General features: G+C 38.0%; 1 protein-coding gene and 1 pseudogene across 2 annotated transcripts in view; one reads left to right on the top strand and one right to left on the bottom strand.

Moving 5' to 3' along the window:
* FAM120A (family with sequence similarity 120A) overlaps positions 1 to 23,142 on the top strand; it is a 269,779-nt gene that overhangs the window by 84,008 nt on the left and 162,629 nt on the right. Inside the window, exons 4-6 of one of the 2 annotated variants that reach the window (XM_006901939.1) lie at positions 11,272 to 11,400; positions 13,486 to 13,582; positions 17,701 to 17,703. In XM_006901939.1, coding sequence (XP_006902001.1) covers positions 11,272 to 11,400; positions 13,486 to 13,582; positions 17,701 to 17,703 — 229 coding nt within the window. The remainder of the gene's footprint in view (positions 1 to 11,271; positions 11,401 to 13,485; positions 13,583 to 17,700; positions 17,704 to 23,142) is intronic. The other variant, XM_006901938.1, reaches the window with a different exon arrangement.
* On the bottom strand, positions 2,590 to 2,946 carry LOC102868361 (annotated as a pseudogene).

Here is a 23,142-nt window from a genome sequence, read left to right as displayed (position 1 = left end):
ATATGCTGAGTGAGTTCGGCCCTTTTGATTTTCCGACTCCAACTCCTTGCACATTTCATTGTAATATTTTGCTTTGTCATCCCGTGTTGCCTTTTGAAATCTTCTATTCAACCCTGGTGGCATAGTGCACTATAATCTGGGCTGGTAACTAAATGTTAGCAGTTCAAATCCATTAGTTATTTCTCAAGAGAAAGTTGGGCAGTCTCCTGTAAAGTTTATAGCCTTGTCAGCCGAAGTGGTGGAGGAGGGTCACTATGAATCAGAATCCACTCTACAGAGTTTTTTTGGTTTTGATTCCTTTAGATGTGATGTACAAAGTGATTGATGTGATTATGCAATTCATCTTCAGTCATTGGTGCTCAGTGCATCAAAGCAGTTCTTGGCATGGTCTCTTAAATGCAGATGGAATATAATAATAAACAAAAATCTTTTTTTGTACTTGGTTTTAGTTTCTTCAAATTAAGCTTGATCAGTTGAAGGTCTTTTTCCATTGTTGGTCCCTGGCCTTTTTTTCATTGCTCATAATGAATGAGCTTCTCCAGCATGTCTTTCCACAGATCTATTTCATTTGATTCCCATATGTTCCAGTTGTCGAGTCCCTTGTGTGTAATCAAAACCTACTGTCATTAAGTCAGTTCCAACTCCGTGAACCTGTAAAACAGAATGTAACTGCCCATTTTGTTTCCAGTACATCTTTATACTAGCAGATAGTCTCCTTTTTCTCCTGTGGAGCAGATGGTCAGTTTGATCCATTGACATTTAAGAGCTCAATGGTTTGACCACTATGCCAAAGTTCCATTTATGTGTTGTTGTGTTTTGTTTTTTTTTTTTTAACCCACACACAAAAACTCTGTGACTCAGTCTTCTGTCCTCAAGTACCCTACTCCTCCCCCCTTTGCACTTTTATACTTATTTTACTAGTTAGAATAATGGTCTTATATAATAATTGTCCTTATGAAATTGAATGCATTCAACATAATGCTCTTTAGACTCTCTCATGTTATATATTTTTTAAAATTGTTGCTCCTGAGTGAATAGTAGTATTCCATCATCTAAATGTACCACAGTTTCTCGGGCCATTCGTTTGTTGATATACATTGGGCTGTTACCATATTTTAGCTATTGTGAATAACGCTGAAATGAGCATTGGTGTACAAATTTCCATTTATGTCTCAGTTCTAATTTTCTTGGAGTATATTCCTAGCAGTGGAATAGCCAGGCCATATGGAATTTCTGTGTTCAACTTTTTGAGGAAATGCTAAATTGCCTTCCAGAGTGATAGTCCCATTTTACAATCCCAGCAGTAATGTATCACAGTTCTGATTTTCCACTTCCTCTCCAACATGTATTCTTTGATGTCCTGCACAACTTTTACCATTGCTACTGCGGTGAAAGGGTATCTCACTGTGGTTTTGATTTGCATCTTTCTGATTGCCAATGATTTTGAGCATTTCTTCATGTGTCTGTTGAACATCCAAATGTTTTTCTCTGTGAAAAAAACTTGCCATATCTTTTGCTCATTTTGTAACTAAGCTATCAGTTGTTTCTTGTAGAGGCCCTGTAGGATTCTGTAAACTTTTTTTTTTAAATGCATGACAAAGAATCTTTACTTTTTAATGATTACCAGTATATTAATAACAAGTAACAAGTTTCCATATTCTACTATCTAGTAATTTCTACAAGAAACTCAAGAGCAGCCCCAACTAGACAACTACAAGTATGTTCTGCTTTCCGAAAGGTCACTGTATATCACCTCACTTAACAAAGGGCCTTCTTTAGTACCTGTTTACATGAACTGAAGTAAATTTAAAAGGGATTTTTGCTTTTACAGAAAAAAGGCAAAAAGAGTGAAACCAGCATCCAGGCATTTGTTCTTGCAACAGTGCACACCAAGCATTCAGTGTTACCAAGCTCCTTTCATAGTTACTACACTCAGCATTTCCACATTGAGCCATCAGTTCTGAATTGTCTGAACATTATATTAACTTTTTTCGGCTTTATGTGTTATTTGGTAACTTATTTTGGGAGTTGAGAATGTTTAAAAATTTTCCCACATAAATGAACGTTAACTGCACCTTCATGTCATTTTGGTTTAGTAAAGGTGTCATGAGAAGGCTCTACTTTTGGATAGCAGAGAAAACCTCTATTCATTTTTCTAACAGAAAGGTTTCTTTTAAGGTGGGCTGCTATTCAAACAAGTTACCAAAAAACCTATTTACTACTTTTTCATCAATAAAGCCCCTGACCTTCAAGAAAGATTTAGGGAAAGGAAATACTTAACCCATTTCTTTCTTTGAAGAATTGTTTTCCTTTTACTAGCTATCTTAAGAAAGAACTCATATTGATATATGCTAACTACAGCTAAAAAGCCCAAGAAAATTGTTACGTTTATAAGAAATGTGAGGTAAAAAGATGAAATCTTTGGATTCTACACAAAATACTAGGTTTTGCTACTCTCCAAAAAGTAAAGGAATTTATAATATACAGAAATAATTTAATGCTTTGTTACAAGGAGAAAGCTTTGCTAAATCTTATTCCATGTCACAGCATGTAAAATGCCAATCCATGGAGCAGGGGTCTCTTCCTCTCCTATCCATTTATGCGGTAGTTTTCATGGATTTCGGGCCGGATGTCACACACAAAGCTCAGGACATCATCCAGGACATCACCTCTGTTCTGCCGGAAGTAGGTCTGGAGGATAGTCATCTTCTCCTGGGTCTCCTTCTCCACCTCAGTGCTGCAACTGCCATGGGATCCGAGAGCCGCAGCTTCCTTGGCCTTGAACTCTTTCTCCCTCTGCAGGCGGTACTGTTCAATTTCAGCCTGTGCTTCTTCTTTGGCCTGCTTGAGCCTCTGGTTCTTCCGCTTGCGAGCCTCCAACACCTTCTCGGCGGCACACTTCTCTGCCTGCAGCAGCTGCTGAATGCCCTGCGACTGACTCGCCATGGCACAGGCAAGACTAAAGCCGAGGCGAGCGGCCTGTATCAACCCTCCACCTTGTTCAGGTCAGCTGACCTCCGGATTCTGTAAACTTTTGTTATGAGACCCTTGTCTGAGATGGTATTGCCAAATGTTTGGGAGGTTTTCCCAGTGAGTAGGGTTTTTTTCACCGTACTGGAAAAAGTTTTTAATGCACAAAGGAACTTGATCTTGAATAGGTCCCATTACTGTTACCCTCTCTTGGTTGTGCATTTCTGTGTGTTTTCCCAGCCTCTTTATACCATAGGCTAGGCCTTTTAACTTCCTCCCACTTTGTCTCTTGGAATCTTTATGGTTTTGAGCTTTACCCCTAGGTCTCTGACCTACCTTGTGTTGGTTTTTGTGTGTGGTATAAGATGTGGATCTTCAGGGGGTCACAGAGTTTGGTAGGTGGAGGGAAGGGAAGAAGGACTTAGGAAAGATCCAGTGAAGACCTGAAAAGACAGGGTAATGGTGAGCATTGATCAGTGGAAATAATTTTATAAAATGCAGTATGTGGGAAGGATCGTGAAACACAGTATGAATAGAGGAACATATGAAACACAGTGTATATTAACAAAGAACAGTGTATATGAATTTTTAATGTAAACCAATAAAAAATTTAAAATCGGAAAAGTAGCTGAACAGAAGATAAAAAGGAATATATTAACTGTAAGAGCTTGAGAGTAAATGAAATCATGTAAAATGAAAAGTTTCTGTTTCTCATTATTTGTTAAAACTCCTTTAGAAGACTGTTGTAATTGTTAAAAGACACAAATAATCCAGTTACTTTGTCATTCAGAAATGGACATTTATTGCTCATTCAGCACTTTTAAGTGATCTCTGTTTCTTCTGTGATTTTTCAGCTCTGTGAAAGAAAATTTATTTTTAGTAATTCAGCCACTGATCTTAGAAACACCTGTTATATACGCTCTTATTTTTTTCCTATCACTGTGTCCATATTTTTCTTTATTACTATTACATTCTTATCGTTAATTATCAGTGCATATTGATTGATATCTATATATAACTATACATATACATTTATACCTGCACTTAAATGTTTTGATTATTGGAAAATGATGTCATTTCTTTTTTTTTTAAATATTTTTTTTTAATTGGGAAAAACATATTGGGGGTACAAGGAGGTAAAGGTTGGGGCAGAAGGGTGAGGATGGGCCAGTATGCAGTTGCAGAGCTGCACAGTTTGGTCGGTGGGGGGAGCAGGTGAAGGAAATGAGGAGGGTCCAGTGGGGACCAGATGCTACAGAGGTATGACAAGCATTTTCCAATCATAATTAAACCAACTGTCTTATTGATTTGGGAATTGGATGCTGACTCTCTGGCTTCTTCATGCTGAACAGGGGCGTAGACGTAAAGGGGGGAAGGAAGGACGCTTTATCACCTTACTGGTGGTCTTGGGTTACAGCTTCTTGCCTTATTGCTCTGTTAGAAGATATTTTCCTGTCATTTGCTCCCCTCTGGACTGCAAAGTGTTTTCCCAGGTGGGTCCAGTGGGGATGGCTAGTTGAACTCTTAAAGAGTCTATGATTCGGCTGCTTTCTTTTTCTTGGAAATTTATTCTTTAATATTTAGGAAATTTCAGTTACAGACTGTTCACACCCTCAGCTACCACATCATTTACCAGATTTTGCAAGTAGAAAGACAAAGTATAACTTTAAACATTGCGATACCTCATTATAAATAATTTTCTTCATTGTCCACAAACTGCTACAGGTATTTACAAAACATATGCTAAAATACTGCTTAAAACTTATATTGAACTTAGAGAATTATGGATCAAGTTAGCTGGCATATGTTTCCCTCTATACCACTTGAAACAAGGTGGTTTATAGAGACTCTATCCTCACAATCTCACCTATGCTTAAGTCCCTTGTTGAAGCCAGTGCAGCTCATTGATGTTTTTCCCTTTGGTCGGCCTCTGCCTTTCCATGGTCCAGCCCTTTCTCATGCTCTTGTCCATTGTCCAGCCCCTTCTGAAAACATGCTGGGGAGTCAGTTTGGATTTGATGGACCTTGAAGTAAATCATCTTTGTTATTCTACCTTTGAAAATTTTCCATTGTGCCTTTTAGGGATTAAGTAACAGTGTCTACATTTTTAAATATCTTATGAAAAATTACACTTTTTTTATTATTTCCCAGCAACATGTACTCCAAGGAATAGCCCTTCCTAGCAATATACTCAAAGGATATGAGGCAAAGCCTCGTCGTATTTGCCTCCAAAGAGCACTCCAGCTGTACCCTTTTATGACCTATGTGCTTATTCTCCTGGTTGTCCATGGGATGTTCAGTGCTTTTCTCTAACAATACAGCTCAAAAGCATCAATTCTTTTTCTGTCATCCTTATTCATTGTCCAGTTCCAGATGCATAGCAAGTAATCAGAAAGACCATGGTCTGAATCAGATGCACCTTAGTCTTCAAACTAACATCTTTACTCAGTAATTTGGAGTGGTCCATACTGCAGATTTTCCCAGTGCAGTATATCTCCTTATTTTCTGACTGTTGGTACCAAAAGTGTTAATTGTGGCTCTAAACAAGATGAAGTTGTTGACAGTTTCAGTCTTCTCTCCATCCGTAATGATGTTGCCTGTCTGTTCAGGGTTAAGAATGTTTGTCTTCTTGACATTGGTATGCAGTCCATACTGAAGGCTGCATTCCTTGATCATCTGCAACAAGAGCTGCAAGTCCTTCTTAGTTGCAGCGAGCAGCGTTGTGTCATCTGCGTAATTCAAGTTATTGATGAGTCTCTCTCCAATCCTGATGCTACATTTCCTTTTCATAGAGTCTAGCTTCTCAAATAATTTGCTCAGCATACACATTGAATAGGTATGGAGAGAGAATACAACCATGACACACTCCCTTCCTAATTTTAAATTATGAAATGTTCCCTCTGCCCTATTCGCACAACAGCCTCCTGGTCCAGGTATAGGTTCCTCATTAGCACAGTTAAGCGCTCTGGGATTCCCAGTCTTCTCAATGTCAGTCACAGTTTGTTATGATCCACAGGGTCAAATGCCTTTGCATAGTCAATAAAACGCAGATAGATATTCTTCTGACATAGAAATTCCTTACTCTGCCAGGTCTGGATGACATCAGCAGTGATATCCTTTGTGTCATGACCTCTTCTAAATCCTTCTTGACCTTCTCACGGTTGCCTATGTTCTAGCTGCTTTTTAATGATCTTCAGCAGTATTTAGCGTGTATATGATATTAATGATACAGTTCCATAATTTCCACATTCGGTTGGATCATTTTTTCTTGGGAATGGAAACAAATATGGACCTTTTTCAGTATGTTGCCCACGCAGACAGCTGACCTCCAAATTTTCTGGCATAGACTGGTGACTCTTAACCACTAGGTAAGTATTTTAAACCTCGAAATACAAATTTACATTATGCAAACCAAGGGTTTTTACACTTGAAGGAGAAGTGGCTATCAAACTCCACTCACTGTGGGGAAGGACTACATGACGACCCTGGTTACAGAATCTGAACTTTGCTTAGCCATATAACACTTTGGAGGAACAACCAGAGCCTGGGCAAAATGAAGAAACACAAATAATCTGACTGCTAAGCTCCTGAGGTTTCTTTCCTGCCTCCTCAGTGTCTCCTCAGTTATTCATCAGTTGATATAAGTTACTCACATGCAAATGCAAATTGATGCCAACGAAAATGAAAATAAATTCACAAGAACCAAATTAGGATCTTGAATCTATTCCATCTGGATTTCAAAACCATCACTGTTGGTGGGAGTGTAAAATGGTGCAACCACTATGGAAGGCTGTATGGCCCTTTCTCAGAAAGTTGCAAATAGGCGCTCTGGTGGCCTAGTGGCAAGAAGCTACACTGTAATCCCAGAGGTATGCGGTTCAAATCCCCCAGATGCTCCAATCTCTTCCTGTACCAGTCAGATCTGATTTGATGGTACAAACACAAAAAAAGAATAAAATAAATTTTAAAAAAAAGTTGCAAATAGAAATATTGTTTGACCCAGCAATTCCATTATTGGGAATATATCCTAAAGAAACCATAAATGCCACTCAGGCAGATAGATGCACACCCATGTTTATTGTGGCTTTGTTCACAATAGCAATGAGTTGGAAACAACCTACGTGCCCATCAACAAACGAATGGCTAGAGAAATTCTGGTATACTCATGCAATATTATTCAAAATGGGTGATCCTGGAGGACATTATGCTGAGAGAAATATCTCAGTCATAAAAGGACAAATTGTACTGCCTGGTGCCACTATTGTAGAATGGGATTGACATCAGGGTTGGGGTGAGACTGAGAAAGATGGGATAGATTATGTATACTTCATTGAAACAGATGAGGGAGAGAACTGTTTAAAAACGATGTATGATTGGGTATTATGGTTATGAAAAGAATCCAGAATGAAGGTTGCACAGTGGAGGCTACTTGGCTAGAGGGCGAGCGAGGGGGGATTGTATACCAATGAAATAATTTTATTTTTCGAAGAGAAGAGTGAACTGGAGGGAGAGTGGGGTGATCAGGGAGAGAGATCAACAATGAATGAATGGAATTCCAAAATCTCTGTAAATGTTCATTAAAATTAATAATAAAAACAAAAGATTAGATTTAAAGCATTGAACATCAATGATTGCAGACCAAATGAGCTGTGGAATGGAAATAAGGGTACCATCCATGAAGCAGATGACTGTTACAAAGAAGAGAAAGAAAGAAAAATCCAAAATGAATTTCAGAAGAGACTCTAAAAATTGCACTAAGAGTGTCAGGAAAGAAAACAGAGAAAAGACGCCAAAGAGCTGAACAGAGTATTTCAAAGGTCAACTTGAAGAGACAAAACAAAATATTATAATGAAATGTATAGAGAACTGGAATTGGAGATAAAAAGGGAAGAACTTGCTTTGCATTTCTCAAGCTGAGAGAACTGAATAGCAAGTTTAAGTCTCAAGTTGCAGTATTGAAATATACTATGGACAATATATTGAATGACCCAGAAAGCATCAAAAAAAGATGGAGGGAGGAGTACATAGAGTCACTGTGCCAGAGAAACCCTGACACTCAAAAATTTCAAGAAGTACCACAGGAAAAATAAGCAGTAGTAATGAAGGAGGAAGTGGAAGATACATAGAAGGCATTGGCAAAAAATAAGGCCCTCAGAATTGATGAGATACCAACTGACTTGTTTCAGTTAACAGATGCAACCCTGGATTTGCTCACCAGTCAATGCCAGGAAATTTGGAGGACCGTTGTCTGGCCAGCAGATTTGAAGAGGTCCATATTTGTTCCCATTCCCAAGAAAGGTCATCTAACAGGATGTAGAAAGTATCAAAACAATGTTATTAATATAACATTGAAGTAAAATACTGCTGAAGGTCATTAAAAAAACGGTTACAGCCGTGTGTAATAGGGAACGGCCAGAAGTTAAAGCAAATTTGCAAGGGACTGTGGCACAAAGGATATCACTTGCTGGTGTCAAATGGGTCCTGGCTGAAAGTAAAGAATACAGAAGAATGTCTATTTGTGTTTTATTGGTTGTGCAAAGGTATTTGTGTGGATGACAGCAATTTATGGCAAATATTGAGAAGAGTGGGAATCTCAGAGCCCTTAGTTGTGCTCATGTGAAGAAACCTATATCTAGACCATGAGTCTGTTGTGTCAACAGAGCAAGGAAACACTACATGGTTTAAAATTAAGACAAGTACATCAGGATTGTATTCTCTGACCGTATCTTTTCAGTCTGTGTGTTGAACAAATTATCTAAGAAGCTGAACTTTATGAGGAGGAGTGTGGCATCATGATTGGAAGGAGACTCATTTAATAACCTGCGCTATACAGGTTATTAATGACACAACCTTGCTTGCTTAGTAAAGAAAACTTGAGGCACTTATTGCAAAAGATCAAGGAATGCAGCCTTTTATTTTTTTCTATAATTATATTTTATTAATTTTCATAAACATTTACAGAGATTTTGGGCTTCCACTCATTCATTGTTGCACTATTCTCTCTACCCTCCTCCCAGTTCTTGTCCAAATGCCACAGTGCTTGTCAAAGCCAGTTCTGATTAATCTTCTTTGTCAGTGTATCCTTTGCCATTCCCTATCACTCCTCCCTGAGAGAGACTTCACCCTGAGTCATAAGGAAAAGGGGACGGCGTATTCTCTTAGCTACTTCCTGGAATGCAGCCTTTGGTACGGATTGCATTTCAATGTCAAGAAAACAGATTTTTACCACTGGACCGATAGGCGATGTCATGATGGATAAAAGATTAAAACTGTCAACTTCATCTTACTTGAATCTACAATTAGCAAACTTGGTACCAGCAGTCAAGAAATAAGGATGTGTATTGCACTGGGAAAATCTGCAATTAGGGACCTCTCCAAATTGTTGAGGAGTATTGGCATCAGATTGAGGACTAAGATATGTTTGATTCAGGGCATGTCTACACTTCTGTGCCTCTAAGAACTGGACAATGAATAAGGATGACAGAAGAAGAATTAATGCTTTTGAGTTCTGGTGTTGGAGAAGTGCACTGAACATCCCATGGACTGCCCAAAGAACAGGCAATTATGTCTTTGAGAAGGTGTAGCCAGAGTGCTCTTCAAAGACAAAATTGATGAGGCTTTGTCTCCCATACTTTGGACTGTTTCTTGCAGAGGAACCTGATGTGCTTGGTAAGGAAGAGGGTTGGTGAAAGAGAGGAAGACACTCCTTCAGGTGGGTTGACAGGGTGACTGCTGCAGTGGGCACTATCTAATGTGTCAGGAAGTGTGTGGCTGGCACAGGATTGGGCACAATTCAGTTCTGTTGTTCTTGGATCACTATGGGTCGTTCCTGACTCATTGGCACCTAACAACAGTAACAATGTCCCCATTGTACTGCAAAAGTCCCAGGGTTGGTCTGCCCTGTGCAAGTCTCCACTGTCATTAGAGCCTTTGGGGAACTAATCGTTACATGCTTGGGGCCCTCTCCACTACCAGCCTGGAGCAGGGGGCACCCACACCTGTGAGTTCACTTACTAGGACTCTTGCTGTGCTGGTAAGAGAAGACTATAATGGAAGGAGGGGAAGTTGAAGGCGCTTCAAACTCAGCCTAAGCCAGCCAGATCCTCAGACCTCAAGCCTTTCCATAGGACACAGCACAAATCCTGGTGGAACCACTGTGATGAGATTTACCTTTACCTTGTTATAGTAAAATGAGGGGGGATACAGCTCAAGAAAGTTTAGACCAAGCATAGAGAGGTAATTTTTATTTTAGTCTTTTTTTAAGGGTAGAATTCAATATTAATTACATTTGCATGTTTTACCGTCACCCTCATGTCCAGTATGTCATCTCAAAAAAAACCAAAAACCCTTGGTGCCTTTTAAGCAGTAACTCTCATATTCTATACCATACCCTGGTAATACCACTGATAATTCTTATTTCTATGCCTTCGCCTATTCTGGATTCTTCATAAAGGTAGGATTATAATAATTATCCATTTGTGACTGACTTCATTTAGTTAAGTCATTCTCCATTAAAAGATAACATACTATTAAATACTATGGAGTCAATTTCCACTCACATAGACCCTATGCATAATGTACTTTATAATGCTCTTAATTGTTGCTGTGTTTGGAGCCCACTGTGGACTGTTTCAGGTCATCTTGTTGATGTTCTTCCTCTTCTACAAGGACTCTACCAAGCATCATATTCTCCAAGTACTAATCCCTCCTGTTAATATGTCCAAAGTATATGAGTCTAACCTTTCTTGTAGGATCATGCTATCTATGTATCTTCTGAAACAAATTTGTTCTTTCTTTATTAACTTTACCAACATCAGAGTTCAAAAGTATGACTTTTTCTTCAATCTTCCTTGATTCATTGTCCTGCTTTTACATGCTTATGAGGTGAGGTGATTGAACGTAACTAAAGCTTGAGTTATATATAAGCACTTCAGTCCTGTAATTGAGGTCGTTAACATTTTTGCAGCCAGTTGACACAGTATGCTATATATCATTTGATTTCTTGATTCTTAGGTCATTGATCATTGGTGGTGGATCCAGTTAAGAATTAAATCCTTGACACCTTCAATCTCTTCTTAATTTTTCATAGTAATATCTCTTAGACCAATTGTGTGAGAATTTTTATTTTCATTATTTTGGGGTATAACCCATACACTTCCAGTCATTGAGCATCTTCTTCACTTTTAGCAAGCGAGATGGATTCATGTGCTTTTTAATTTCATGCATGGCCCTACATAAGAAATTGTCTTGGATTTAAGTATTGACTGAAGTACTTGTTTACATGTGCTTTTATTTTCTTAGGTACGAGCTCACCAGCTAGTTTTACCACCCTGTGATGTAGTGATCAAAGCTGTCGCTGACTACGTTCGTAATATCCAGGATACCACTGATTTGGATGCCATAGCTAAAGATGTTTTTCAGCATTCACAGGTAAAAAACATAGATTCACAACAGATTCTGTATTGGCATCTGCTTGTTTTAGAATGAGACACACAAGGAGCACGTTTCATGTGTGATAGAATCTCTTAATTCTGTTATCAGGCCACAGTAGAGAAGCCACTGGGATCACAAGGCTGAGGGTCTGTCTCGTAGCAGGATAGTTTTAAATCACTTTCTCTTGCTTCTCTATCTCACTTATGGCCCCAACAGAATGAGGGAATTAATGTTGGTTCTTCTTAAAGTTTTTGTGCTCCAAAATTAGTAAGATCTATTTTGCCAAATTTCCACTAAGAAGACTGTTACCAGATTTGTCTGTTTCGCATGAAGCTTGGAAAGTTTTCCTTTTTAGAGAGTAGAATAATGATTGCAGGCAGGGCAGTGTTAGAATTTGGTGAAGTTTTTTGTGAATGTCCATTCTCTCAAAACATCCAATACACTGGGTAGGCATATCCCCCGATCTGTCTCTTACACTGTGTCTCATTTGCTGTAGTTAGAATGTGAAACCACCAGGATCAGAGACCTATCAAAAGTTACATTGAGTGAGATTATAGAGCTGTGTTCCAGGAACACAAGATGACTACATTGCTTTAAAAAATAAAGTATCTCTGATCTTTGACAAGGAGACAGTCAGTTAAGTGAGGAAAGGACAATATCTTTTATCAAATGGTGTTGGCAGAATTGGAAAACCATCTGCAGAAATCTTAAGCAAAACCCACACCTTATGCAAAAACCAGCCCAAAGTGGATCAGAGACCCAGAAGTAAAATTAAAGTCTTCATCAGGAAGAACTCTAGAAGCCCTAATCCACAGCATGAACAGTTTTCCAAACATAATGAAAACTCTTCAATCATGAGAGAATAAAATAGATGCATGAGACTTTGTAAGAATCAAATCCCTGTGCACATCAGAAAGCGTTGTTGTTAGGGAAAAATCCAACTTCTTTAACAGGGTAATAAGGAAAGCCACAGACAAGAAAAATATTTGACAGTAACGTATCTGATAAGGGACTCAGAACTAAAATATTTAGAATACTCCAGCACCAAAACAAGAAAAGAGTTAAAGAATCCAATCACAAAGTGGGCACAGAATATGAATAGATGTTTCATCAAAGAAGACATTCAGATAGCAAAGAAACTTAGGAAGAAATGCTCAAAATCCTTACCTGTTAGATGCAAATTAAAACAGCTATCATGTATCATCTCACCCCCACAGCAATAGCAAAGTTCAGTGGAGCAGCAGACAACATGCTGATGAGGTTGTGGAGCGATTGGAATGGTTATTCACTGCTTTTGAAAATGTAAAATGGTACAAGCACTACCGAAGGCAGTATTGAACTTTCTCAAAACGTTGGAAATAGAAATATCATTTGACCCAGCAGTTGTACTGAGAATATACCCTAAAGAAAGCAGAGCCACTACCCAAACAGAAGTATGCTCACCCATGTTTATTGCTGCCTTATTTACATAAGCAAAGAGGTGGAAGCTACTCAAGTGTCCATCAATAAATGAATGGATAAAAAAACCCTGATATATCATTAGCAAAGAGATGGAAGCAACCCAAGTGTCCATCAATAAATGAATGGATAGAAAACTATCATATATCTACACAAAGCAATACTGTGCATCTTTGAAAAACAATAAAATAGTAAAACATTATACAACTTGGAGAAGCCTTGAAGACATTGTGATGAGTTAAATTTCCCAGTTTGAAAAGGCCAGATAATACATTATATCAAAATTATAAAATAGGATAACATGGTGGGGTGGGGTGGGGAGGAAAAGAGAAAAGAGTGGATAGATAATGAACAGTGCATTAGAACATATGGGGATAAGAACTGTCTGAAAGGAATATATGGAGAGCTAACGGGGAGGGTAGAAAATGTGCAATAATGAATAAATAGAGAAAAAATATTTTATTTCTTCTGTTAAAATCTGATTGTCTTTGATTTTGTTGGTTTTAAATTCTTAACTAATTTGAAAAATTACTGATCATTATACATGTACTCAATTAAAAAAATACGGTAATATACATGACTATTGCCATTTTTATTTACAAAATTTTCCTATATTTATTTCAGTCTAGAACAGATGACAAAGTTATTCGATTTAAGAGAGCAATTGGATATTATTCAGCAAGTAGTAAGCCTATGTCATTTCATCCACCACATTATTTAGGTAAGTAAAATAAGCCACTCTGTAACATAATGTTGACCGTGCAGTAACCAAATAGGTATAAATATTATGTCACTGTGTTCAAGTTGAAACCAGAACTGACTCCTAGGTGACCACTCATTGGGTTTCTGAGTCTGTAATTTACATGCACACCTGACAAGAATTGGAACCACTAAAAAAAACAAAAAGAAAACAAAGTTCTTCACCACTGGGCCAATAGGCAACATCATGGAGGATGGAAGAATTGAAGTTATGAGTGATTTTGCCTTACTTATTGATTAATAATCAATATGCTTAGTATTGTTAAAAAAAAGCCTTTAGGTTAATAGTCAAACTATGGATTTATCTAGGCTCAATTTGAAGCAGAATTTAGTATCATGTTACAGATACATATAATTGAAGATCATGGAAAAATGTAGTTGTAACTTTTTAGAAATATTGAGGAACAAGAAAAGGTTTAACAGTGGAAAAATTAATGGAAATAGAAGGTCCCGATGACCAAGGCTCTTAGGTAATGATGACGTTGAAATCTTGGCGTCTCTTAAATTTTCTGTTTGAAACAGAATCCACTGAGGCAATAAAAGAATAGATTTTAAAATCAACTCCTAAATGTAGTAGATTTGTATTTTGTCTTTCATTTCCTTTTTTGTAGCAGATAATAAGTATTTATATAAGTTGTTAGCCTGCCGCTTTCTTGCATAGTGACTGTTTTCATGGAAGATTTAAAGCACTAAGCCTTAACAACTATCCTCAGTCCTGAACTGGCTTTTCTTCAGGTCCAGAATATTAGAAGTATAAGAGATCATAATGCCATAGCTGTTATCTGCACTGTTATTTGTATTATATAAGTTTTTAAAATAGGATATTCATGAGACTGTTACAGGGATTAGTCCTTTTTAATGATCTTGGAATAAGAATTCCTAGTTACAAAATTACCCTAGAAATTGTCTTTTACTGTGATAGCTGTCATCCATTTATTGAAACATAATACCTACCATATCCTAACCACAAAAGATACATAAATAATAGAAGTGTTAGATTCTTATGGCTATTCTATATGCTTAGGATGATAGATAGTAAATACTAATAATATTGGTTCCATATGGCTAAGAGGGTATGAAATGACAAAGGCAGGCAAGCATTTAAAACCTGTTTTAGAGTATTAAGGATGCCTTCTTAGAAGTGATTGAGTTAAGTCTTAACTCCTTATTGTGCTCACTCCCTGTGACCTAATTTCTACTAGTCTCTTTTTAGTCTTAAAAATTCCTTACTCACCAAGCCTCGCCTTCTATCTCATTGGAGTATACCAACCTGTCTTCTGCCTTAGGGCTTCTAAAAGGTGTTACGTGTTAAAGTCTGTTTTTCTTGACTTTCCAGTGGTGGGACTAGGGATTAATGTACATTGTCTCAAACATTTTTTGGGCTGATTTAAATTACCTGTAGGCTCTTCATTTTTAATCACTTAGACTCATTGTAACTATCAGCATGTTTATTAGTTATCTTACATGCATGCCCTTTCCTAACCCCAAGAATATAAAGTGTATAAGAACAGTTACCTTTTCTGTTATCTTCACTCCTCTATCTCTAATGAATACCTCTTTTACAAAATTAATTCAGTAAGTTTTTGAGATTAGTAGAATGAGATGATTGGCTTTGTTCTAGGATTGCTCTTGGAAAGGACCAAAAATAATTACATGAAAGATTAATTGATTATAGTATTATTTTATCATCATCAACCTCATGATAGATGAAGAAAAGATTGAAATTGTCAACAATTTGTGTTTGCATTCATAATCAGTACCTTTGGTACCACTGGGAAGGAATGATGTCAGTTTGAAGACTAAGGTGAGCCTGATTTCAGGCCATGTTTTTTTTAATCGCTTGCTATGTATGCTTCTGAGAGCTGGACAATCAAGAAGGATAGCAGAAAAATTGATACCTTTGAGTTGTGTTGCAGAAAAGCACTAAGTATCCCATGGACTGCCAAAAAAACCAAACAGATATGTCTTGGAGAAAGAGCTATCAGTGTGCTCCTTAGAAGCAAGAATGGTGAAGCTTTGTTTCACAACTTTGGTCATATTATTAGGGGTTGTTTCTTGGAATCATATTTGCAAAGGTGGAGGTTTGACGAAAGAGTGATCCTCAGTGAGATGGATTGATGCAGTGACTGCAGCACTGGACTCAAGTATGTCAGAGATGTGGAGGATGGCTCAGGAGAGGACAGAGTTCTCATCTGTTCCTAGGTTTGCTATGAGTTATTCTTGACAGAAGCTGACAACATACATTGCGGCATTTCTATCATGTACTTTTCACATAGGAGATGCTTAATAAATGCATACTGTAAGAGTTAACAGTATGTTTGTTGAAATCAGACTCTTCAAATTAAAATTCCAACACCTAGCCTTAATGTTTCTTTTTTATTAAAATGGGGCAATTATGTAACAATTAAAAGGAGTGTATTTCAAATACTTTAAATGGCACTCGAAATTCCCATTGTAATTGAGCCATTTTGACAGTAGTACTACCCCCCAATGCTATCTAAGACTGTCAATCTGTGGAAGTAGACTACCACATCTTTATCCTCAAGAATGACTGTTATATTCAACCCGCTGACCTTTTTGTTAGCAGCCAGGTTCTTTTCTAGAGACTGACTCCTTCAGACAACATGCCTAAAGTATGTCAGATAGATTTTCACATCCTTGCCCCTAAGGAACACTCTAGCAGCAGTTCTTCCAACACAGGTTCTTCAGTCTTCATTATTCATGATCCAGTTTTCATATTCATGTGATAGAATTAAAAATACCATGGCTTGTGTCAGGCTCAACTTAGTCTTTAAACTGCATCGTTGCACTTTTGCCCTTTAAAAGGAGGTCAGAGGAGGAGATAACTACACAATTGGTGTTTTATTGACTATGCAGAGGCATTTGACTATGTGTAGCCAAACAGATTATTGATAACAATGGCAATACCAGAAGACTTAATTGTGCTTATACAAAACCTCTACTTGGACTAAGAAGCAGTTGTATGAAGAGTGAAAGGAAACACTACACGGTTTAAAAACGAGGAGTGTACATCTTGATTGTACCATTTTGCCATGCCTATCAGTCTGTATTTTGAGCAAATAATTTGAGCCAGCTGTGCTATATAAAAATATGACATCAGGGTTGGAGGAAAACTCATCAGATACCTATGTCATGCAGATGATGATACCTTGCTTACTAAAACTGAAGAGATCTTGAAATAGTTATTAAAGAAGATTTAATACTGTACCTTTCAGAATAGATTACAACTCAAAAAAGAAAACAGAATAAACATAATAGTTGGAGAAAGATTGAAATTGTCTAGTTTCTTTATACTTTTATCCATAGCATCTGTGACAACAGCAGTCAAGAAATCAAGACATTGCATTGGAGAAATCTGCTGTCAGGATCTTCTCCAAAGTATAATAGAGCAAGAGTATCAATTTAAAGACTAAGGTGCACCTAATCCAAGCTATAGTATTTTCATTTGGTCCATATGCATCTGAACGTTGGACTGTGAACATGAATGGCCAAAGAAGAATCCATGCCTTTGAATTATGATGCTGGAGAAGAATACAGACTATTCCATGAACTATGAAAAGAACCAACAAATCTGTCTTGGAGGATGGTCAACCAGTATGCTTAGATCATGAAAGTTTATATCACATACTTTGGGTGTGTTATGAAGAGGGGACCAGTCCTTGGAAAAAGACCCCCCCATACTTGTAATAGTAGAGGAATAAGAAAGAGAGGATGACCCTCAATGTAGTGGATTGACACAATGACTGTAGCACAAAGCTTATAGCAGTAGACTTGAAAATCTTCGAAATTTTGAGGCGGGCACAAGACAGCACAAGATTTCACCCATTGTTCATAAGATTGTTTTGACTAGTAACTGAACCAAAAGCAACAACTTTCTTGTTTTATCAAAGAAAGTATATATGGTATTTGATACACTGAAAGATTTTGTAAAATTTTATAAAGAAATTATTAACAACATTTTTAGTATATTTCCACTCAAAAACTCATACTGTAGCGTTGGACCAGTTTCTGAGGCTGTAAAGTAAGCTAAAGGAAGTATCTCATCTTTCTACCACAGAGCTGGTGGTGGAATTAAACTACTGGAGAGGCATGACCTTTGGGTAAGCAGTACAGCTTATTATGGACTAAGACAGTACTCATTTCTTGCCTGCTTACTACTTTTTTTTTTTTTTTTGCTTTTATCTACCCTCCAGGTTATGAATTTCCTTGCTTTTCTAATTTTATTATGTCTGTGTGGTTTATTTTCTGATGAGTTTTTAGCTCCAATATTCTGTCGCAGGGCTTTACTTATTTTGATGTGCATGTTTGTGTTTTGTTAGCTTGCAAAAAGAGGAGGATCGGTAACTCATAGTTATCCTGTGAAGGACAAATTTGAACCTTGCACTTTCCTGCACTATTCTTACCACCTCTGTTATACTTGAGCCCCTTGTTATAGTCACTGTGTTAATCCATCTTATTGAAAGTTGTTAACAGTGCAATTCCTCACCTCTAGGCCATAAGTAGTAGTTGATTCTGTACTTTTATAGAGCAATCTATTGAATTAACAAGTATTTATTCATTCTATTACTGCTAGGAAATTGAACTATTCACAGAGTTTTGTCACTTTAATGTGCTAAAGGAGCTTCAGGTGGATTAGTGGCTAAGAAATTTTACAGCCAACCTAAAGATTTGTGTTTCAGATCCACCAGCTGCTCCAAGGAGGAAATGGACAGTCTCCTCTACTGCAACTTACTGTTTCTCAAAGCTCACTGAAGGATTAGCTGGAAGTCAGTACATTACAACAGGATAATGCCACTTGGTTGTTCTTTCTGTTGTGTACCATTAGAACCCATCCATCACTGACTCTCTAGTAGGTTTTCAGAGATAGTAATTCTCAAAAGCCCATCCTTCTCCCACAGAGCAACTGGTGAATTCAAGTCATGAACCTTTACGTTAGGAGTACAATTTCTTACCACTGTGCCACCAGAGGTTTCTTAATGCCGCTGTCATCCCACTATAAGCGTTCTTAATATATAATCTGGTGTGCAAAGTAAATGCCTACAAGTGGAGTTTCTTGTGAGATCTCACAGGGTGGGGCCCTGCTGTTGCCACAATTCTTTTCAGTATAATCTCATTGGAAATAAGATGAGTGTTTCTAAACTTAATCCACATTTTTTTCCTTCTCTTGTTGTAGTTGTTAGGTGCCATCAAGTTGACTCCAGCTCACAGTGATTCTATATGAAACACTGATCCTTGTGTCAGCCTCACAGTCTCTGCTGTACTTAAGGCCATTGTTGCAATCACTGACAGCTTTTCTTCTTGGGGGTCTTTCTTGCCTTCACTGACCCTATAATTTTCCATGTCTGAGATTTTTTTCTAAGGACATCATAATAACATGCCCAAAGTATGTGTGATGAAAGTTTTGCCATCTTTGTCTCTAAGGAGACCCTGTTAGCATTTCCTCTGAGACAGATTCATTTATTATTTTGGCAGTTTATGAGATGTTCTGTATTCTTCTCCAACATCGCAACTCAAAGGCATTAATTCTTTGGTCTCCCTTATTTATTCATTGTTCAACTTTCATGTTTCAACAAACAGTTGAAAATACTGTTACTTGGAATGGGTGCACCTTAGTCTTTATACTGATACTGCTTTCTTTAGCACTTTTAAGAATTGCTTGACTGTAGGTTTTCCCACTCAACATCTATTTTAATTTCTTGACTTGTTTGCACAGGTGTTGATTATGTATCCAAGTAAAATGAAATAATTAATAATTTCAGTCTTTTCTCCAACTATCATGATGTTTATTGTTCCACTTGTGAAGATTTTGGTTTATTTTTGTTGATCTATAATCTATTCGGAAAGTCTTTGATCTTTATTAAGAACTTAAATAACAAGTTCTCTTCAGTTTTAGTAAGAAAGAGTATGTCATCTACAAAAGGAGATTGTAGTAGGGCTTTTTGTTTTGTCTTTAAAAACTATAACTGTTGATTGTCATATGGACAGTTCAAAAGAAGGAAGTCTTCAATAGATTGTTTAGTGAAAAAGAAAATTCACGAAAACAAAAATCTTGGCCTTAAAAGATTAAGATCCCTAGGAGATTATTTGGAGGATTCGTGTTACTTGTAGGAGTCATATACACTGCAGCTTTGCAAAAGATATATTTTTAATGAAGAAATGCTGTTTAAAGACTTTTTTCTTTCCCCTTAGGCTGAGAGTGACTTTGCAGAGGTGTCACAACATGAAGAATAGAGTGATCTGTCTAATTGATAAATCTTCCATATGGGAGACTTAATTTTCATTTCCCGAGTTCCTAGTGAAATGGAATGTCTTTAATTATGTTTATGAATGAGTGATATTGTGAAAAGCTTGCTTGTGTTTTTTACCTCATTTTCTGTGGGTTGGGTTTTTTGTTTTGTGGGGTTTTTTTTAATTCATAGGACTGCTTTACGTATACTGAATACTAATATGCAGATTTTATCCCTTAGTTGGTGATTTTCTCTCAAGCTCTTATAGCAAAGTTGTAATGACAAATACATTATTTTTCCCCCCCTGTATTTGTGAGTGAAATGATACATCTTTATTATGGAGTCCTAGGTATAGAACAATCTCACTGATTTCACATGCAAGCAAGATTTTACTGAAGATTATCTAAAAATGACTGGAACAGCACATCAACAGAGAACTACCAGGAGTCCAGGCTGGGTTTAGAAGGGGTCGTGGTTCTAGGGATATTGTAGCTGATGTTAGATGGAGCTTAGCTGAAAACAGAGAATACCAGAGGAATGTCTATCTGCATTTCATTGACTATGCAAAGGCATTTGACTGTGTGGATTATAACAAACTGGCTGACTCTGAGAAGAATGGGAATCCCAGAACACTTGATCGTTCTAATGTGAAACTTATACTTGGACCAGGAGGCAGTCGTCAGAACAGAGCAAGGGAACACTGCATGGTTCAGAATTGGGAAGGGTTTATGCCAGGGATGCATCCTATCTCCATACCTTTTCAACCTATATGCAGAACAGATTATCCGGGAGGCTGGGCTCTATGAGGAGAAATGTGTGGTCAAGATTGGTGGATGATTTATCAACAATCTGCGTCATGCAGATGACAAAACCCTGCTGGCTGAAACTGAAGAGGACCTGAAGCACCTGCTGCGGAGGGTCAAGGACTGTAGCTTCCAATGTGGATTGAGACTCAATATCAAGAAGACAAAGATTCTCACCACTGGACCAATTGGCAGCATCAGGATGGATAGTGAAGAGATTGAGATTGTACACAGCTTTAGTTTGCTTGGCTCCACAGTCAACACTCTTGGCATCAGTAGCCAGGAAATTAAAAGGCGCATTGCCATGGGAAAGTCTACTGTTAGGGACCTCTCCAGAGTACTGAAGAGCAATGGTGTCTACCTGGAGACTAAGTTGCGTCTGATACAGGCCATGGTCTTCGCAATCACTTGTTATGCATCAGAGAGTTGGACAATGACCAGGGAGGATAGAGGAGAATTGATGCCTTTGAGCTGTGGTGCTGGAGAAGAGTATTGAGAATACCATGGACTGCTAGGAAAACAAACAGATTTGTCCTGGAAAGGGTTAAACCGGGTGGCTCCTTGGAGGCAAGGATTCTGAGGCTCTGTCTGACATACTTTGGACACGTTGTGAGGAGAGACCGGTCCTTGGAGGAGGACATCATGCTTGGGAGGGTGGAGGGACAGCGCAGGAGGGGAAGACCCTCTATGAGGTGGATTGATTCAGTGACTGGGGTAATCGGGATGGGTGTCTTAGAGACAGTGCGATTGGCACAGGACAGAGCAGAGTTTAGGGCTGTTGTACATAGGGTCGCTATGAGTCACAAGTGACTCGACGGCACATAACAACAACAACAACAGGTAGCACAAATGATTAAACGAATTTCAACTACTGAGGTTGGCAGCTGATATTCATGCCTGCTGGTGGCACTTTGTAAGAGGGAATTGGTGGTTGTGCCTCTGAAAGCTCTCAGCCTTGAAAACTCGGTGGAAGAGTTCTGCTCTAGCAGAAACTTGATGAAAAGCATTAGCAGCAGAGACAATGGATATTATTGTCTTTTTCTTGATCTTAATGGGAATATTTTTACACATTCATGCTTTTTAATGTCAATATTTTATGCATTTCTCTCCCCTTATTTTTAAAATTAAGAAAGTATTAAAGATTTTAATCTGAAAGTGGAGGAATCAGATTTGTGTTTTGATTATTTCAGTTGAACTGTGCAGAATGCATTGTAGTGGACAAGAGTTCTTGAAAGGAAATGTACAAAAAATTGTTGGCAGAACATTGACTGTGCTGGGTTGAGACTGCAACAGTTTTCTGCTGTGTTTTCATCCATATCAGACATAGCACTAAAATACATTGTAGTGAACAAGAGGATATGGATGACAGAAGAATTGATGCCTTTAAGGTGTGGTGTTGGAGAAGAACACTGAACATCCCATGAACTGCCGAAAAAACAAATCGGACTTGGAGAGGCTACATCTGGAGTGCTCTTTGGAGACAAAAATGATGAGGCTTCGCCTCACATACTTAGGGCATATTGCTAAGATGGGCTGTGTTTTGTTTAGGATCATGATGCTGGGAACGGTGAAGGAGAGGAAGACCCTCCACAAGGTGAATTGACATGCTGACTAAGGCAATTGGATCTAGTATGTCAGGAAGTGTGAAGATGGCACAGGATAGAACGGGGTTCAGATCTTTTGTTCATAAGGTCACTATGAGTCATACTCGTCTTGATAGCATCTAACAACAACAGTATAGGCAAGCAGTGACCATGCTAATTTGAACAAGCCTCTTGACATAGGGAAAGTAAAAATAATAATTTCACATTTAAGTTTTGATGCTTAGGTGCTGAAAGCAGGTGAAGTGAATGTGATATTTTTGCATTGAGCACATTGGATGACAGTGCTTCTGATGAGATAAAGAATATTGACTGAGGAGTAGATTTGGAAGACAGTTTTGGACACAAGTTTGAAGTGCTTTCTAGAATTCAAATGGAGACTTTCAGGGTTGCCATTGAATATGCACCCAAAATTTCTGCAGAAGCTAGCATAACAGACCAGACACTCATTACAATATAGAGTCATTGCAGTGGACTCCATACTGATGTCTAGAAACAACAACAGCAACAGTCTCATTTTTATTACCAAGCCCTTATTTTCCAAGTATTCTTCTTCTGTTTCCAATTTTTCCATTCCAGTTACCAATTATGATTAACATATTTTTATTGCATGTTCGGTCAGTTAAAGACTGCAGGATTTCGCAAAAATTATCAATGTCTTTCTCTTTGTCTATATGTGTGGCGCGTATATCTGAACGATAGTCATATAAACGAGTCTTGTAAGCATATGGATCATACCTACCATTCATTGTTGTTGTTGTTGTTATGTGCCATCGAGTCGTTTCCGACTCATAGCGACCCTATATGCACAACAGCCCTAAACCCTGCTCAATCCTGCGCCAACCACACCGCCTCTGACACACCCATCCC

This window comes from Elephantulus edwardii, unplaced genomic scaffold (assembly GCF_000299155.1).
Source record: "Elephantulus edwardii isolate Elephantulus edwardi_28Jun2011 unplaced genomic scaffold, EleEdw1.0 scaffold00352, whole genome shotgun sequence".
Classification (NCBI taxonomy): domain Eukaryota; kingdom Metazoa; phylum Chordata; class Mammalia; order Macroscelidea; family Macroscelididae; genus Elephantulus; species Elephantulus edwardii.
Note: the sequence above shows the minus strand (reverse complement) of the source record. Positions and strands in the feature narration are given on the sequence as shown.